Source organism: Musa acuminata, chromosome BXJ3-1, assembly GCF_036884655.1.
Source record: "Musa acuminata AAA Group cultivar baxijiao chromosome BXJ3-1, Cavendish_Baxijiao_AAA, whole genome shotgun sequence".
Classification (NCBI taxonomy): domain Eukaryota; kingdom Viridiplantae; phylum Streptophyta; class Magnoliopsida; order Zingiberales; family Musaceae; genus Musa; species Musa acuminata.
This window is the reverse complement of record NC_088349.1, coordinates 10,002,909-10,019,301: the sequence shown is the minus strand read 5'-3', so window position 1 is coordinate 10,019,301 and position 16,393 is coordinate 10,002,909. Positions and strand designations below refer to the sequence as shown.

The following is a 16,393-nucleotide window of genomic DNA, read 5'->3' as shown; positions in this document are numbered from 1 at the left end:
TAAGTCGTTCATGACTAAAACCAGAGGTTAAAATAATTTTTTTTTAAAAAAAAATTAATTATACATATCATTATGTTAATAGTTTATTATGAGTCAATTAACATATCATTATATCTAACGTTTGTTAACTCAGATTTGACGAAAGGGATTTATATGTTATATTTTTAAAAATATAAGAATTATTTAAGACATAAGTAAATCATAAAAATTTAAATGATATCAAAATTAAATTAAATGGGCTAAAATCAATCTTAATCCTAATTATTATTGTGTTATGTAAGAAGAAGCTGCATGCCACACTTTCCATCCATGGTTGCTGTGTTGTGAACTCAAGTCAACAATTCCATCATCGATGCCTTTCTGTACCCCACTCGATATCCCATCATCTGCTTCTTTCGGCCAAAAGCAGTTTGAAGAAGAAGATGTGAAGTCTTATTCGAGGCCCCAAATGAAAGAAAGAGAAAAACATGAGGAACCTTAACCCACATATATCTATGGGAGTCGTGACCAAAAGGATTAATAGATTCTACCCCATCCACGTATTCAGCATTCCATACAGTTCATCCATGCTCCACAAGCTGTCTCCCACGCTGTTCATGCAATTATTGTAAGTAGTCGTGCAACCGGATGTTGCATAGCTATCTGCCGATGCCGTCATGGGAGGTAGGCGGCAGGCTCCTAAGCTGTGGGCGTTGTCGTCGGAGCTGCCACTGTGGAATGGACTGAACTCGATGCCACTGAGCTCGTCCACCGGCTTCCACGAGGATTCCGGCAAGCCTGAGACTTGGGCTGATGAGGTGCTCGGGTTGCGAACCTCTGCTCCTGATAGCTCGTACGAGCCGCGACTCTCGAATCGGCAATGCGTGCTGGGTCGGAACAACTCTTGGACGAGGTCTCGGGGAGGATGGTCGATCGCCGTGGCGGCCGTGTCGGCATGCGGAGTTTGCGCGGGCTGAGGAGAGATCGTCTGCTCCAGCAACCTCGGCGTCCAGTAGCATCGAACTGCATCACGAAACACGGTGCTGTTGGCGTCGATCTTGAGCTGCCTTGCTTGCTTCTGCGTCTGCGTCCTCCAGTAGTTCTTTATCTCGTTGTCGGTTCTCCCTGGTAAGTATTGTGCAATCCGTGACCACCTACATGTAAACATCATGAGAGTAAAGGAAAGCTACAACAACGTAGTTGGATCTGATGCCATGTTGATTGCCGGTTAGACTGTAAAAAAATACCTGAGGCTTAGAGCCTCGATGATTACCTGTTCCCCCACTTGGACTGGAGTTCGAGGATCAGGAGCTGCTCCTCGGGAGAGAGATTGCCTCGCTTTATATCGGGCTTTAAGTAGTTCAACCACCTCAAACGACAGCTCTTGCCGGTTCTCTTCAAGCCTATACGATCAGCAGAAGGTTAGTCATAGATAGATCATGAAAGGTAGGTGAGATGATGATCGATTACCTGAGCACCTAGCGAGCAGGTTCCAGCGACCTTCGCCGTGAAAGGCAATGTAGTGGACGAGGAGAGTGTCCTCCTCCAGAGTCCAGGGACCTCTCCTTAGCTTCATGTCCTCATGTTTGTTGGATGATCCCCTTTTCCCAGACATTCTTGCTCTCGACGAGGGATTCTTGCAGAGGCTACATGGAAGAGCAAGAGAGCCGAGTTCCCAAGATTTATAGACCACTCCAAGGGGCCCAAAGACTAGCAGTGATTCGTAGGCCTCATTCGGACGTGGCTTGCTTTTTTTGACTCGTGGCAAATCTTAAAAGGAATTCTGATGCTCCGAGTCAAAATCTTGGTTGAAAAAACAGGAGGTGGAGGAATATAGACAAAGCGATTCAAGTTTCTTCGGGGGATTGGCAACTTTTTCTAGATTCTATCATGTGGAAACGTGTTTCACCAAACAAGTTCTCTGCAAGGCGTGACACTGTTGAGTTCAGATTTCTTGGAGGAAGAAGACGTTAAGCGGCGGCGGCGTTCAAGATGCTGGAATTATAAGAACATGTTCCCTTCGAACTCAGTTCTCATTAAACCTCGATGACGGGAACATCTTTTCCTGCACATGCAGTACTGGTGCTTCGATTAGCCTTCTTATCATATCAGTTTGTAAGTGCTTGCTGATATCATAACCAATATGCAAGAAACTAAAGCAGATGTGTAGGCTGTGAGTAGCACAGTATATATATATATATATATATATATAAAGCTTTTCATGGACCACAATTCCATTTCAAAGCCTAGAAAGCTTAAGGCTAAGTGAAGGACTCCACAAAATGATGATTGCATGTACTAAAGCCTACAAGAAAGCTTTGTTAAAGCTCTGCAAACCCAAGTTGGCTAAGGTATTGTCTAATTCCATACTAAATGACAAAAGCATTGTCGATCATCTAAGGTGATTGCCACCTCAATTGTAAATCATCATTGTAAGATTTACTGCCATCAAATACCTGTATATTGCAGACATAACATGATACATGTCGAGACAGCACAGAGCATCTTATTCCCGCTGGATTTCTTTGTGAGAAATTTCCTTGGAGACGATATATCCTTAACAATCCCACAAGCATCTTACGCTTGTTATACCCAAAGCAATGGTTGAGAAGGATGGAGCAGTATCGGATCAATCATATGTAAGGTATGTCCCATTGCCAGACAGTAATGTGAAGCCCTGCAGCAGATTCTGGCAGGACAATCCATGGTGAACTCCTCAGATTCTGATGGACTTGCAATTGGAGCTCGTTGGTGAACTCCTCGGATGAAACAAGCGGAGAAGGAGAGACTGTGTGGTCCATTTATCTGATTTATCTGATTTCATTCGCTTGGTTGTGCTCAACTGGATGAAATCCTAAGCACAACCTGGTCGGCAGGTGGTGACAACGCTTGACGTGCTTCCCGGTTGGAACTTCTCACTCTCCCATCAGTCCAATCTCAAGAGTCATGTCAGTCATCCAGTGATGCCAAAGATTGAAATGAGGATAAGAAGAGGGATAAGAAATGGCAGCATCACTTTGGCCAACTCCACCAGGAACACTAAATTAATCACCAAATGGTGCTTTTATAGCTGGATCATTGTACAAAATTATTCTTCTTTAAGTGAGAATACTGTCAACAGCAGTAGTCTTGGAGAAATCAGCATATCTAGATGACGATTGCTGCTAAATATAAAGCCTGCATTGTGCTACTTTGTTGGTTTGGCATGCCCTGCTTTAGTAGCGTATGATTGTAGGAAGTAGGTGGATCATGTGTTGTTTAATCTAAGAGATGTTAGATTACAAGCATGGTTATTCAAATCTATTCGAAGATAGCTCTATTGATTGTGTAAACAATGATTAAAGTCTTCGGCTACCTAAACAAGAAGAACAGCAAATTCCGAGCACTTCCTGTTACCTCTGCAATTCCTTGGCATGCACGAATTCACACAGCAATTCGATGTTTTAAATGTATCATTTGGAAGTCTCCATCATAACAAGAAAAAGAGAGAGAGAGAGAGAGAGAGAGAGAGAGAGAGAGAGAGAGAGAGAAGTATTACCGACTAGGAAGTCCATGATCCACATGATACTTGTGATTGTTTCAACTGACTTCAGGATTGGCTGATGGTGACGACACCCATAATAGTGAAGATAATACCTCTTCTGTTCATAAAGGACAAGATAAAGAAAGATGATGGAGGAGAATGGCATCACGTCTTCTCCTTTTTTGTCAGATGTTCATTGTGGATTCTGTAGATGAAGGCTAAACCAGCTGGTTGAAGTCAAATGGGATATCTATAGCTTAACACCATAGGGAATCGTCGTCTATGGAATGGGCCGAGCCTAACTATGGCTTAGGCCTCAATTAAGCAATCGCCTGCATATCATCTGATATATTTACATATGGTCTGTCTCCTTTCTTCTCCCGCTCCGGTGACTGCTCTGCATCATCAGGCTCGAGGGAGTTAGAGATCGTATGTAGATAGTGGACATGAACTCAAAGCTAATGGGAGGAGGAAAAGGGAAGGCAGAATAAGTCAAGAAATTATCTCAGCGAGGACCATCAGAACCTAATTTAGATTTCATCTTATGACCAGAATTGCAAAGCAAAGGCAGCAGAGAGAAGAACGCTGCAGGTACTTCCCATAACCATTAAAGAGCTCGATCTCTTCGATGGTTATGGAGAGATGCACAAGATATAAATGCAGTGGGTAAACTTCAATTCAAAGGTTTTACTGATCACACCAAACCTAGTTCTTATCTCTGAAGGACCGCTTTGATTGCGTGATGCAGATATCTCCCTAACTGCAAAACCAGAGCCATGTCTTGCAGAAAGTGCCGATTGCCCCACCCTCTCTCTTTATGTGGAACGAGCCAAAAGAAGTCTCTCTCTTTACTATGCTCGATAACTCAATGCTGTATGTAAATATGCACCTTCCGATACCCAGGCCTCGTACTTCATCATGTGTACGTACGAGTATTCGGATGATAGTTCTCTGTCCAGCTATCATTTTCCATGCACCATAACATCGAGGCAAAATGCTCGAAATGTTTCAGGGTTGTGTGATGCTATCCCCCACGAATCTGATGTGCAGGAGGATGTACCCGTGGGCGGATTCATCACCATATTAGAATGGATAAGCTTTGCGGCTAAAACAAGTATAGTTGGTAGCAGTTGGTGTACAACGATGGGATTATTGTGAGGTGGGCCTGTAATTTATGTGGGGAGTTTGACTGATAAGAAAGTTCTAGTTTCGGGGTCAATTTCCTATTGCATCTCTCTGTATAATAATGAAGAGTAACTAATGTGGACTTCTCCAAATCTTTCTCAGTAAGACTCACCGTTGACTGATTATATATATCACAGTATTTTCTACCAACCTGACTAAGTTGAGGCATTACAGAAGAAGAACGTGATTGTAATACTGGTGCCAATTAGAAGTACGTAGAACCTTTAGATTCTGCCACAGATTGATTCACCGCAGCTTCGAACTCTAGTTTGATCTTTAGACGATATTGGAAGTAAAACTGGGATTCATATCTGAGCTGACAATGCATGGTCCAAAATGAGGATCAACATCCAAGATAAGGGACGGGTTTTAGATTATGGAGCCCCATAGACATCCTTCGTACTGTTGGGAAGTCTCACGCCGTCCGCTCCACCTCCACTTTCCACTGTGGCATCCAGCTACCACTGTCCTGTGATCAACTGCTCCTCATCGTCGTAAAATTTTCTAGCACACGAATCCAATAATTGTGGGTACAGTCTGCGAGGAGAAGCCACAAGAACATCAGCGACCGAAACTGGATGTGCCACGTGCCCTGCTTTTGCATTGGCGACTACTGCAGCGCAGCTAATTCATACACGTTCAGAAACCAGGTTATATAGGAGGCCTCCGAGGATCCCCGCCCTTCCCTCCCTCCTATACTTATCCTCGCAGTCTTCTTTGGTACCGTTGGGGTCGTCCGTTCTGCATCCATGGGGGAGTTCGCGGACGCGGAGAGATTTGAGTGTCTTAAGCCCTCTCTTCCTTTCATGGAGATGGATACCAACTTGGAGCTGATGAGGCAGCTCGCGGAGCTCAATGGCTCGGCTATGCACAGCCCGAGCATGGGATTGATGGATTACTCCGACGAGTACTACTTGCCTCATCAGTCCGAGTTCTCGATTCCATTTATCGATGACTTGACCGGTCCGCCTGCAGAACGCCAAAAACCCATTGCGGAGTCGCAGCCTGCGGGATCTGTTGGAGAGCAGAGTCATGGAGGCAGGAAAAGGAAGATGATCGCGGAATCGAATTCGAGTTCCCACAACTTTTCAGAGGTCTACTCGGTGATTGGATCGTCAGCAGTTAACACCGAGAAAAAGAACGTACGTACAGTTGTACTCTCTCTTGACAAAGTCCTTGCGAGTTAATTGTTGGGAGCTCATGTTGTCTCGTTTTCCTTTCAGGGCTCCGAGAGTAGGAGAAGACGCAAAAGCAATTCGAAGGAAGCAGGGAAGCCAAAGGAGGTAGTTCATGTGAGGGCAAGAAGAGGCCAAGCCACTGACAGCCACAGCCTAGCTGAGAGGGTAAGCACATACCTTTCATTTTGTGACAACGACTCATGCTAGCTTTTAGATAGTGTAACTTTTCCTTGTTGATAGCCTGTTGCTGATACAAGACCAGATTAATTAGCATGCAACGCTTTGATGAGCTCATGATCATATATACTGACATGACTTCAGGTGAGGAGGAGGAAGATCAATGAAAGAATGAGATGTTTACAAGACCTTGTTCCTGGATGCTACAAGGTAGTTGCTAAAGCTTTGGTGATTCCACCTTCAATTTTCTGAAGCAACTCCATGTGTTCTTTTTGCAGACGATGGGTATGGCAGGGATGCTGGATGAGATAATCAACTATGTGCAGTCACTGCAGAACCAAGTTGAGGTAAGAAGCCATTCATTCATTCGCCACTTCTCAAAATGTTGTTCTCATATCTATTCTGTTCACTCTACGCATGTAGACATCTAATTTTTGATGCTGACGCAGTTTCTTTCAATGAAACTTTCGGCTGCGAGCTCCTTTTACGACTACAGCTTGGGTGTGGAAGCCATCGCAATAACTCAGGTGAACCTCCAGAGAGAACTCAAGAGTTTTACCCACCACATGTTATGCTGTCCAAGCTAATAGAATAGTCAAAAGACTGTTCTACTTTAGGAGACGTGGCACACATACAATCTAGCTAGGATGGTTGGAGAGGACGAGATTCTAACAGTCTTGTCAATCTTCAACTATGTCGGGAACCTATGTGAAAGAAGTTTAACTACCTCTGACATTAAACAAGGTGATCGATAATACTAAAGAATGGTCGGGATGCATATATTTACATATACCTGAAGCTGAATGGATGATGCAACACAACTCGTTTGTGGCCTCCCACAAGCACACAGATTTCAACCAAGCTTTCTGACTCTTTCTTGTATCTTCGAGTCAAAAGTTGTAGAGAGAAGATGAGTGGAGGATGCAAGTGGGACAAGCAACAGGCTGTAGATGCACATACGATGACATGAAACGAAGTCGATGATTGATGGGATGATGAACTGTGTTTCTCATGTTCTTGCAGGTGGATGGAGCATACGAGGGGGAAGAGGCAGAGAGAGCGCAGAGAAAGGGACATGGGGATTGCACCAGCGTCCACTCAATATCGATGCCCTCCTTTTGACTCGGCTTTCGGCTCTTGGCACTTCCATGTCTCTGACCACATACATTGCACTCTCGCTTCCTCTCCCAACCTCAGCTCAAGAAGTCTGTTTCCCGGCACCCATGCATGGCTCACGTGCATACGAGCTATTTGCTTTCCTTCGCACATGTGTGGGCCTTAGCAAAAATCTCTCTCTCTCTCTCTCTCTCTCTCTCTCTCACACACACACACACAGACCCATCTGTTCCTTTTCATTTGGTCATGTATGATTGTATTCAACCTCTTTGTCGGTTCCATGTATTGTCATCGTCACATAGTAATATATTGGACTCCTATTGTTATTTTCCTCTCCCGTTTTACGTTCTGCCATCGACTCTGAGCCGTCAAATCGTTCCATACAGCCTCGGAGAAAGCTGCTTCTACTCATTGAATGGTTAATCCGATATACAAGCAGGTCAAACAGTGCTGGTGACAAACGTATGCCGCTCACACCGACGATTGAGATGTGTCATGGACGACAAAGATGTGAAGATGGTGCCACTACCGGTGCTGGTGATAGAGGCGTACCGGAGAGAAACCCAATCCTCGATGCACACAATACGTAAGGGATGGCGTCATGAGCATTGGACTATCCATATCGTTGACTCACATGTTAATGTAGTAATCATAGTTTAGCAAGAAACAAAGTGACATAATTGCTTGAAAGCAATACATTCCTTCTTGTTAAGGTGGCTATCCTATCCAGCGTTAGCAAAGGTGATGACGGCCATCAATTGGCAATTGGACATGGATGGCGTGCATGGCCATGTTGGGTAGGACATGGCCATGATCTCAAGTAAAATTGATTGGGACTCTAATGCAAACATGCGAACAATTCGGTGCACAGAAGACGAAATACTTGTCTGTTATACACAGAGGTATCGATGAAACCACATCTAATTAAACATTTCTGTCAAAGGTAAGTCCAAAGCGATCGTGATCGCAGCCAGCGACGGCCGACGACTGTGAAAGCAACATCTAGAAATTGTGACATCGAACATCCAAAAGCCATGGATGAGACGAAAACCCAATTCATATTAGGTATAGTAATTTGTATTGAACGGTTTGATTATCATGCCAAATTGCAGGAATTGATATCAGAACAGATAATTGTACACCATATTTCATCAATAAAGTTTTTTTATTTTTTTTTCAGAAAAAAGCAAAGGTGATGGGTTTTTGAGATTTCAATCACACCACAACACTCCATCACTGTAGCAATATATAAGGACTCTCTCTCTCTCTCTCTCATATGCTTGGCATCATAAGTAGATCCCTCCTGACCACTCCTCAGGGAGAGGCATACCAATTACCATGCAGCTTCCCCAGCTCTGCTATCTTCATTCTTGATGGCGACGACACATTTGTTTGTTCTCCATTATAGCTAGCTGTGGAGATAAGAATTAGCTATCTTAGTTGGCGGATGATAATCGTTGGTTGAAACCTGCAAAACCTTTGTTACGAGAAGGAGAAATATCTTGAGACCAGATGGGAATATGTGAACATTCGGCGCTTGCTTTTGTCTGCTTCATCCGCATCTACTGAAATTTCAAACTATATTAATTAACCGATGCTTCATCCTCTCCACAGAAGAACACTCCAAAACCGTCGTAGTCGCGGCCTGTAGTTTTGCATGGTCCAGCGAGATGACTGCGGACTGCGAGAACGACATCTACGAATCGGCTGATGCCAAGCAATGGAGATGGTGGAAAAGAAATTTTGGGTAGTGGATGCGATCCATCGAGCGGATGGAGAATTGAAAGAGGGGTTAGAGAGTTAGCCAAATGCGTTGCACTTGGGTGTTGAGAAAAAGGTCGGTTTCCTTTGGGAGGGGACAACGTTCTGTGGTCCTTCAGGCGAATGAGTTATGCGTGGTGAGGAGCCCTCCGAGCCGCGCTATGGGGAGGGATAGAGACGAGTCATAATCTCCTTTTGTTTAGGCCTTCTAAACCATTTTACATCCCTTTGTAAGGTGGCATGCATGAACCGAGGAAGGGCAGCTATGGTCCACATTAGCTATATAGGTTGAGATCATTAGAAATGAGCAGGATTTGGCTTTTGCAGAGTTCGGCAGAGATAGAGAGAGATTGAGGATGTAATATGGCCAAGTTCAGAGGCACCAGAATGTGGAGAGCTCTTTGATGCCTGATGGGAGGTTGCAGGTGAGTGGTCATGGAGTCTTCCTCAAGAGTAAAGTGGTCGATGGACCCTGTATGACTCAAAAACCCTAATCAACTCGGTACATGAACATCCTCACGTGGGCTCCGAGATGGTGGGAAGCACAGAGCCTTCCTGCTCAAAGGTTGCTGCTCACACTTCAGGGTTGACAGTGGGCGAGATTGAGATAACGTTTCTTTAACGTTTGATCCATACTAAGCACCGATGCATGTATGTGGACACGTACATAACAAGATAATGGCGATCTCAAATCGGAAGTGCTGCGAAGAGCTTCGGGCAATGGAATTCCAGGAAATGATCCATATAACGACAGCAGATGGGCTCTGCAGCTGAGACAGCCCATAATACATAGCTCACTTCCCAACGCTATCATTACAAATTATTTTCGTTTCTTTGGGTTGGGGATTATCTTGACAAGTAGTATGACTTGAATAATCTATTAGTTAAATCAAGAGATGCCGAGGTGCACGTTCTACCAATAGTTAATTATTACTATGTTTATTAGAAGGTGTCAGCCTTTTTTTTTTATTTAACATAGTCAATAAAAATCTCGATAGTTTATCGAAAGATATCGATATGTTATTCTTGTGTCGGATCTTGTAAGTTCAAATCATAATTTATTTCTGTTTTCTTCTTAGACAGAGTTTATGTGGAGACGAAAACAAGTAATAATATATTTTATTTACAACGATCATAAAAAACTTTGGGTTGTAGATTCAAATCTTCGGATGGAGGTGTGTTTTGGGATGCCAAAGTATATGCTCCATCCACATCCAAGTTCTCGAGGGTCCCTTTCCTGCATTCAACTCCTGGTTGAGGAGGAAATGCTGCTCTGAACTAAGCATGTGCCACACATGTTGACATTTTGGCTTCTGATTAGGTGATCCTCCCTTTTAGCATTGATCCCAGTAGAGCTGTCTCAAATGTGACTAATTAGCTGGGGAACAGAACCATACCATAACATGTGCAACACGAAGGGTCTTTTACTATCCTCTCACCAGCAAGACAACAACGTGTGCACAGATCACGATACTACAGAAAGACTATACTACACTACTCAAGTTTCTTGCAAGATCTGATTCATACGTTCATAAGAGAGTTTATGGTAGGTAGCATTTCCTTTTCACCATAAATCTTTTTAATGGAAGCCGAAGGCAAAGCATGGAATTGTCAAAACCTAACATGGTGAAGACTGGTATCAGTAATAAGCGATTGCACCAGTTATTATCTTATCCAAACTTCACGACCACAACAGATGCATCACTCTGCGGCTCTTTTGTCTGTCTTATCTTAGAAGCGATGTCCAAAGTCCATTAAATCATGGGAATACTATCAGCAGATCTCTTGCCATGATCATGTGAATCGAAGTTATTTTTTAGCATAGGATATGTGAATCTCCCCTACACTTCAACTTCATGGGGTGTTTACCGATGGTTGCTTCCATCGTGAAGCCAATATACATGTGTGTATGTATATATATAGAGAGAGAGAGAAAGAGGGGTGGGGGGGAAGGGAAACCGAAGCGGGAGACGTGCAGAAGAAAGAAAGATGGGTTTCTTACTCTTCCTCCGCGTCTTCTTTCTTCTGCTAGTAGCAGGAGCTCCAACCGCGCAGGCCTGGGGGAAGGAGGGGCACTACATGGTCTGCAAAATAGCAGAGGTGACATGAAATCTTACATTGATTTTTACTGATCTCTTGAGTTCATAAACCACAGATCAAAGAAATCTTGTATTGTGACAGAAATATCTCACGAAGAAAGCGTCAGCAGCGGTGTTAGACCTTCTGCCGGAGTCTGCCGGAGGGGATCTGGCGGCAGTGTGCTCGTGGGCGGATGAGGTGCGGTTCCGGTACCGATGGTCGAGCCCGCTCCATTATGCCAATACTCCAGGAGTCTGCAACTTCGAGTATTCAAGTAACATTAGCAGCCTTCCTACCCGCAATCCCATCTTATTTATTTCCAGAGAAGGAAAATTCTGAAAGAATTCAGATACAATAAGCTAGTTTTTTCCTTGATGCTGTATTGACTAAGGAATTGCTTATCACGGTAGCTCATGTTAGACATCATACATGCCATTAGAGCTGATCAGAGACCGAACATGGTCTCTGCTCTGCTCTGCACCGAATCAGTTCTTCTCGGTCAAAATTTAGAGGGAAGGCTAAACCTCCTGTTGACTTATCTACTCAACGATGAACATGGGAGATTTACTAAGGGTCGGAGAAGAAGACTGGACCAATTTGGGTTCCTAAATTGTCCTCGAGGCAATTGCTGTTGTTGTTGCTGACACGGGATTTGCATGATAGAGTTGCGTGCAAGACATTCAAAAGCACATCCATGTCAACATGCCTTTTCTCAGGGATTAGGGAACTCCCCAAGACCTTAAAGTCTGCTTCGTCGAAGCGATCTAACACCTTAGTTTGCATCTCCCTTTTTGCCTGATCGTGCCGGCACTCGTGCAGGGGATTGCCACAATCCAAAAGGTGTGCAGGACATGTGCGTGGTTGGAGCAATTAACAACTACACTACGCAGCTTTTGAGCTATGGCGATGCATCGAGTGGATGTAAGAACAGTCTGCCATACTGTTTATGTCCTCTGCAACCTAACAACAATGTTTGGTTTCTATGGATCAGATAACCTGACAGAGAGTCTCATGTTCCTCGCACATTTCGTGGGAGACGTACATCAACCACTCCATGTAGGATTCGCGGAGGATGCGGGTGGTAATACCATAATCGTCCACTGGTACCGAAGAAAAAGCAACCTTCATCATGTTGAGTAACTTCCACATCGGAGAACCCGAAGCTTTTGAACCTTATAATGGTTGCCCAGATGTTGACATGATTTTTTGGTTGTACATGGCAAGGTGTGGGACGTTAACATAATAGAGACTGCCATGCGTGACTTCTACGACAATGATCTGGGTAGCATGATCGAGGCCATCGAGATGAACATCACTGTAAGTTCATCAGTTCCCAGCTTACCTTTCTCCAACAGCACTTTAAAACATGATTTTGTTTTCCAGAATGAATGGTCTGATGAAGTCAGTGGATGGAAGCGATGCAGTGCAACAACGTCGATGACTTGCGCTGACAAGTGAGACGAAATTGACATAGCATGATATCTTATCGTTACATTTGGAAGCAATGATGGCATTCTTTGTATGATGTATGTATAACGGCTGCAAGCTTTTCAGGTACGCCTCCGAGAGCATAAGATTAGCTTGTGACTATGCTTATAAGGATGTCGAGCAAGATTCCACTTTAGGAGGTAAGCCAACTGGGCATTACTGCAAACGGGGTATTGGAATCGAAACTAAGCAGATATATTTTAAGGCGATTAGCTCTCGTAATCGATCGTTTGTGGGCTGCAGATGATTACTTCTTTTCTCGGCTTCCTGTGGTGGAGAAAAGAATAGCACAAGCTGGTGTGAGGTTGGCATCACTACTCAACCGTGTTTTCCGTAAAACAGAAGAGGAGGAAGTTCTACAGCTCGTGGTGCAGAGTGTAGATGAAGCCCATGCGATATGACTAGCTGCTTAGACGCCATTCATCCTCTTATAACTCAGCAGGTTTCAGATCATTACCATCGTTCGTTGATCCCACGAAGATTCAAACTTGATATCAATAATAGGAGCCAAGTATTGGATTCTCTTGAAATAATGTAGAAGATGCTAAATTAGTTGAATTCTGCATCTGTATCAACTCTTTTCTGATTAAGCGTCGGAATCATGGCATTTTTATTTTTCAGAAAATTCACATCATAGATTTCAGAATATTCATATGCAATATGAAGATTGGAAAGAGAGCGAGAACTAATAGTTCCACATCGAACGATTATATTGAGAACAATATAATCTTAACAAAGAACTGCCAACAAAGTCCTGCATTCATGAAGACCAAGTAATCTGCTCTGGGATTGTTGTATATAAATGCCTTTGTGAAGAACGCCGTTGAAGATTGCAATGAACTCTTTTGGTAGAAAACAAGTTTGACGACGGCTCCTTTGTTTATGTCAGAGCCTTTGAAGTTTATTATGGAGCAGCTAATCTACTTTTCACTGGGTGGATTTCAGAGGTGGAACGTAATCTAACTAGCTTTAGAATCCACCGGAAAACCAAAAGAAGAGCAGGAAGACAGTTGGAAATTTCGCGCTCGTAGACAACAAAAGAACAGAAAACATGCGAGTGTATTGATCGTTGCTGCATATATAGTTCTGCTTAAGCAGAATCTTTCGATCGTGTAATGTTTTAAGCAGATTGATGTATAGTGCAACTCAATCATGATCGAGCATGAAACTAAAGAAACAATTTAAGCGCATGATTACAGGCGATTCACAACATAATAAATTAAAAGATCTTGGCATGCAACTAAACATCAGTATCCAATGAAAACAGAGCCTGATTCCTCATTCCTCTCCTCTCCTAACGTAGCAAAGAATTAATCGAATCTTATTGGAAACACTCGGCAAGCTTAATCAGCTGCCTGAGCTGGACGAATCAACCAACAAAAAGCAGAAAAAGAAAAGATATGTCGATCGAGAAGAATTATTGGCCATCTATCATGTGTTCGGCGCTCCTTATTGGCATACCCAAGGTGTTAGTACTCGTGGTACGTCTTCATCGCATCCGTGTAGGGAGGCGAGATGGCGCTGCCCATATTGTGGATGGAAGGCGAGAGCATGGACGAATCCGGATATCTGTAGAATGGCATCGATGAGCAGATGAAATCCTCAGAGGTGGGAGTGAACATTGGGATCTCTGAGAAAAAGGGATTCGGTGGCGGCAACGGTTCGAAGGCGATCGGAGAAATCGCACCGACGGAAGTCAATGATGAGCAGGTGACATGCACATCGCCCCCCAAGCTGCTATTCTCGGAGGAGGAGGATGAGTCGTCGGAAGCGGAGACAGCAGCCCGGTTGCTGTCCTTGTGCAGACGCGAAGCGTTGGCCGCGGGGGGTGCAGGTGGGAGGGAGGACGAGATGTCGTCGTTGGTGGAACGGGAGAGGCCGGTGAGTTTCTGGACGAGCGCCATGAAGTCGTGGGCCTGCGTGTGGATGACCTTGGGCGAGTGGGTGTAGATGATGACGGGGCGGTGGCGCTGCTGCTGCTGAGAGGAGGCGTTGGTGGTGGTGGAGGAAGATGAGGAGGAGGAGGAAGCCTTGTGGATGAGGTGAGAATCCTTGTGGATCTTCAGAGGGGCGGGGCGGGAGCCATGGATCTCTCTGGACGAGGGACTCATGCTGAATTGTAGGAAGAGGAAGAGGAGGGAGGGATGGATGATTGAAGGACGGACGGACTAAGGAAGAGATGTCGATCTTTGTTCTCGTTCTGGAGAGGCTTGGCTTGCTTTGTTGGTGTTCGGTGGGGAGGCAAACGTATATATGTGCTTATATATATATAGGAAAGGAGGGAGGGTGGCGCCAGCCATGTTGACCGCAGACAAAAGGAAAGGAGGAGAAATTATTAATGGTGGGGTGGGAGAGGAATGCAGGGAAAACAGGGGAGGAAGTTGGGGTGAAGGGTACATGTTGAGTTGAGAGGGGATGGCGGAGAGAGAAGGGTGGTGGGTTATGGATTTGGAGCCTTGTTATTAGGGGAGGGAGTTCGGATCACGTACAACATCTTTGCATTTGCATGTGGGCAGTAGTCGATGTGTTCGTTGTGTGTGTTTGAGGGAAGGAGAAAGAGAGATTGATGGGCAGGTTGGTTGATGACATCAGATATTGGATCCAGATATATCGGATTCGGGTTGCACGTGCATGCACCCAATATAAATCCAACACACGTGCACAGATGCAGCTTCTTCCTTCCTGGAACCATTGTATATGTTTTGAACGTCGCCGGAAGACCAGTGCAAGGTTTCCCAGTTGAACTTAACATTAGTCAATAAACGTTCTCCGCAATATAATAACACTTGACATTAATTAACACCGGGCGTTGGTAGGAGAGATGGATGTTGAATGGATCAAACGCCGCATTAGTCCGACCACCGTGATCCAATTGCTGCTGCATGTCATTACTATATATCTCAATTAATTGATGTATATTAGCCGTGCTCTTTCTTGGTACTTTCGAAAGCGATGGACTTATAATAATCGTCACACACTACAGTCCAATTAACGAACACTCGTGCCATGGCATTGTTACTTTGTCGCAGGTCACTTTGGACTGTCGCGTCGGTCTGACTTCCAAACGGGAGTTCTAATAGCCCTTTTTATCTTATAGGGTGGTTTGAGTTATATTGATCATTACGGTGGGAAACGAAGAGGTTCAAAAAGCTAATCAAACATGTCAAGCCATGGCCGTGGTAACAATTGCAGGCGCCGTCAATGGTGGAAGTCAACGGGATCGTCATGTATGACATGTTGCTTCATCTCGTTCGTCCCGTGGTGATTGATGCATGATGGAGAACGTAATTTAAAGTTTGATCCTTTATCTGTATTCAATACGGACCACACGATTTCGTTTACGTCTTCTTCTTGTGGCAAAATGTTGACTCCGCCTTAGTCAATGGTCTATCTTCTCGACTACGTGTACGTGCACATCTCTTTTCTTGTTTTCCCCCAAGTGCGTGAGCGCATCGCATGCCAAACGTCCTTTGCATGTTGGCACAGCGATGAGATGACTTCGTATCACTGACAAATTGATAATTACTCTCGTGTCCGTAAGGTTGCATGTTGGACTTTTGAACAGACAGAACTCGGTCCATTTTTCTCAATTGGATCCGGTCCTAAAAGTGTGGGCCTAATTTTGGTTAAGCCCAATTGGCACGGCACGTATATAATATGGTCTTAGCTGCTTACAATAATATTGGTGGAATCTGCAGAGCCGCACCAAAAGATCTCGTACATCCAGTGGAGCTTCTGTTGCTAGATCTTGCCTGGCCATGGTGGCCCCCATGTGCAGCCTCCCCCATCAGCCTTCCACAGGTCATGATATCCACATGGATGGCGACTTGAGAGCCCCTGCAGTCCAAAAGGACTAAAGCTCCCGACCATTACAGCCACTATCTCAGCCTTTTCTCTGACTCTTATC

The 16,393-nt window shown here is 44.4% G+C and overlaps 4 protein-coding genes across 4 annotated transcripts; 2 read left to right on the top strand and 2 right to left on the bottom strand.

Moving 5' to 3' along the window:
* Positions 1–461: 461 nt before the first annotated feature.
* On the bottom strand, positions 462–1,775 carry LOC135628150 (transcription factor MYB2-like). Its single transcript, XM_065134630.1, has 3 exons — positions 1,450–1,775; positions 1,253–1,382; positions 462–1,133 (listed from the first exon to the last, which is right to left on the bottom strand). The coding sequence occupies exons 1-3, from the start codon at positions 1,592–1,594 to the stop codon at positions 527–529; spliced, it is 882 nt and encodes a 293-aa protein (XP_064990702.1). The 5' UTR covers positions 1,595–1,775; the 3' UTR covers positions 462–526.
* A 3,294-nt stretch (positions 1,776–5,069) lies between these two features.
* LOC135628831 (transcription factor bHLH75-like) lies at positions 5,070–7,489 on the top strand. The gene is made up of 6 exons (XM_065135760.1): positions 5,070–5,829; positions 5,911–6,030; positions 6,187–6,252; positions 6,321–6,389; positions 6,492–6,569; positions 7,066–7,489. Exons 1-6 carry the CDS (start codon positions 5,437–5,439, stop codon positions 7,162–7,164), a joined length of 825 nt encoding a protein of 274 aa, XP_064991832.1. The 5' UTR covers positions 5,070–5,436; the 3' UTR covers positions 7,165–7,489.
* Positions 7,490–10,867: 3,378 nt separating this feature from the next.
* On the top strand, positions 10,868–13,099 carry LOC135628655 (endonuclease 2-like). The gene is made up of 8 exons (XM_065135460.1): positions 10,868–11,019; positions 11,101–11,272; positions 11,818–11,919; positions 11,990–12,129; positions 12,223–12,315; positions 12,382–12,452; positions 12,553–12,626; positions 12,730–13,099. Exons 1-8 carry the CDS (start codon positions 10,909–10,911, stop codon positions 12,885–12,887), a joined length of 921 nt encoding a protein of 306 aa, XP_064991532.1. The 5' UTR covers positions 10,868–10,908; the 3' UTR covers positions 12,888–13,099.
* Positions 13,100–13,625: 526 nt separating this feature from the next.
* LOC103992135 (VQ motif-containing protein 20) lies at positions 13,626–14,734 on the bottom strand. Its single transcript, XM_009411732.3, has one exon. It carries the CDS (start codon positions 14,595–14,597, stop codon positions 13,956–13,958), a length of 642 nt encoding a protein of 213 aa, XP_009410007.1. The 5' UTR covers positions 14,598–14,734; the 3' UTR covers positions 13,626–13,955.
* Positions 14,735–16,393: the final 1,659 nt, after the last annotated feature.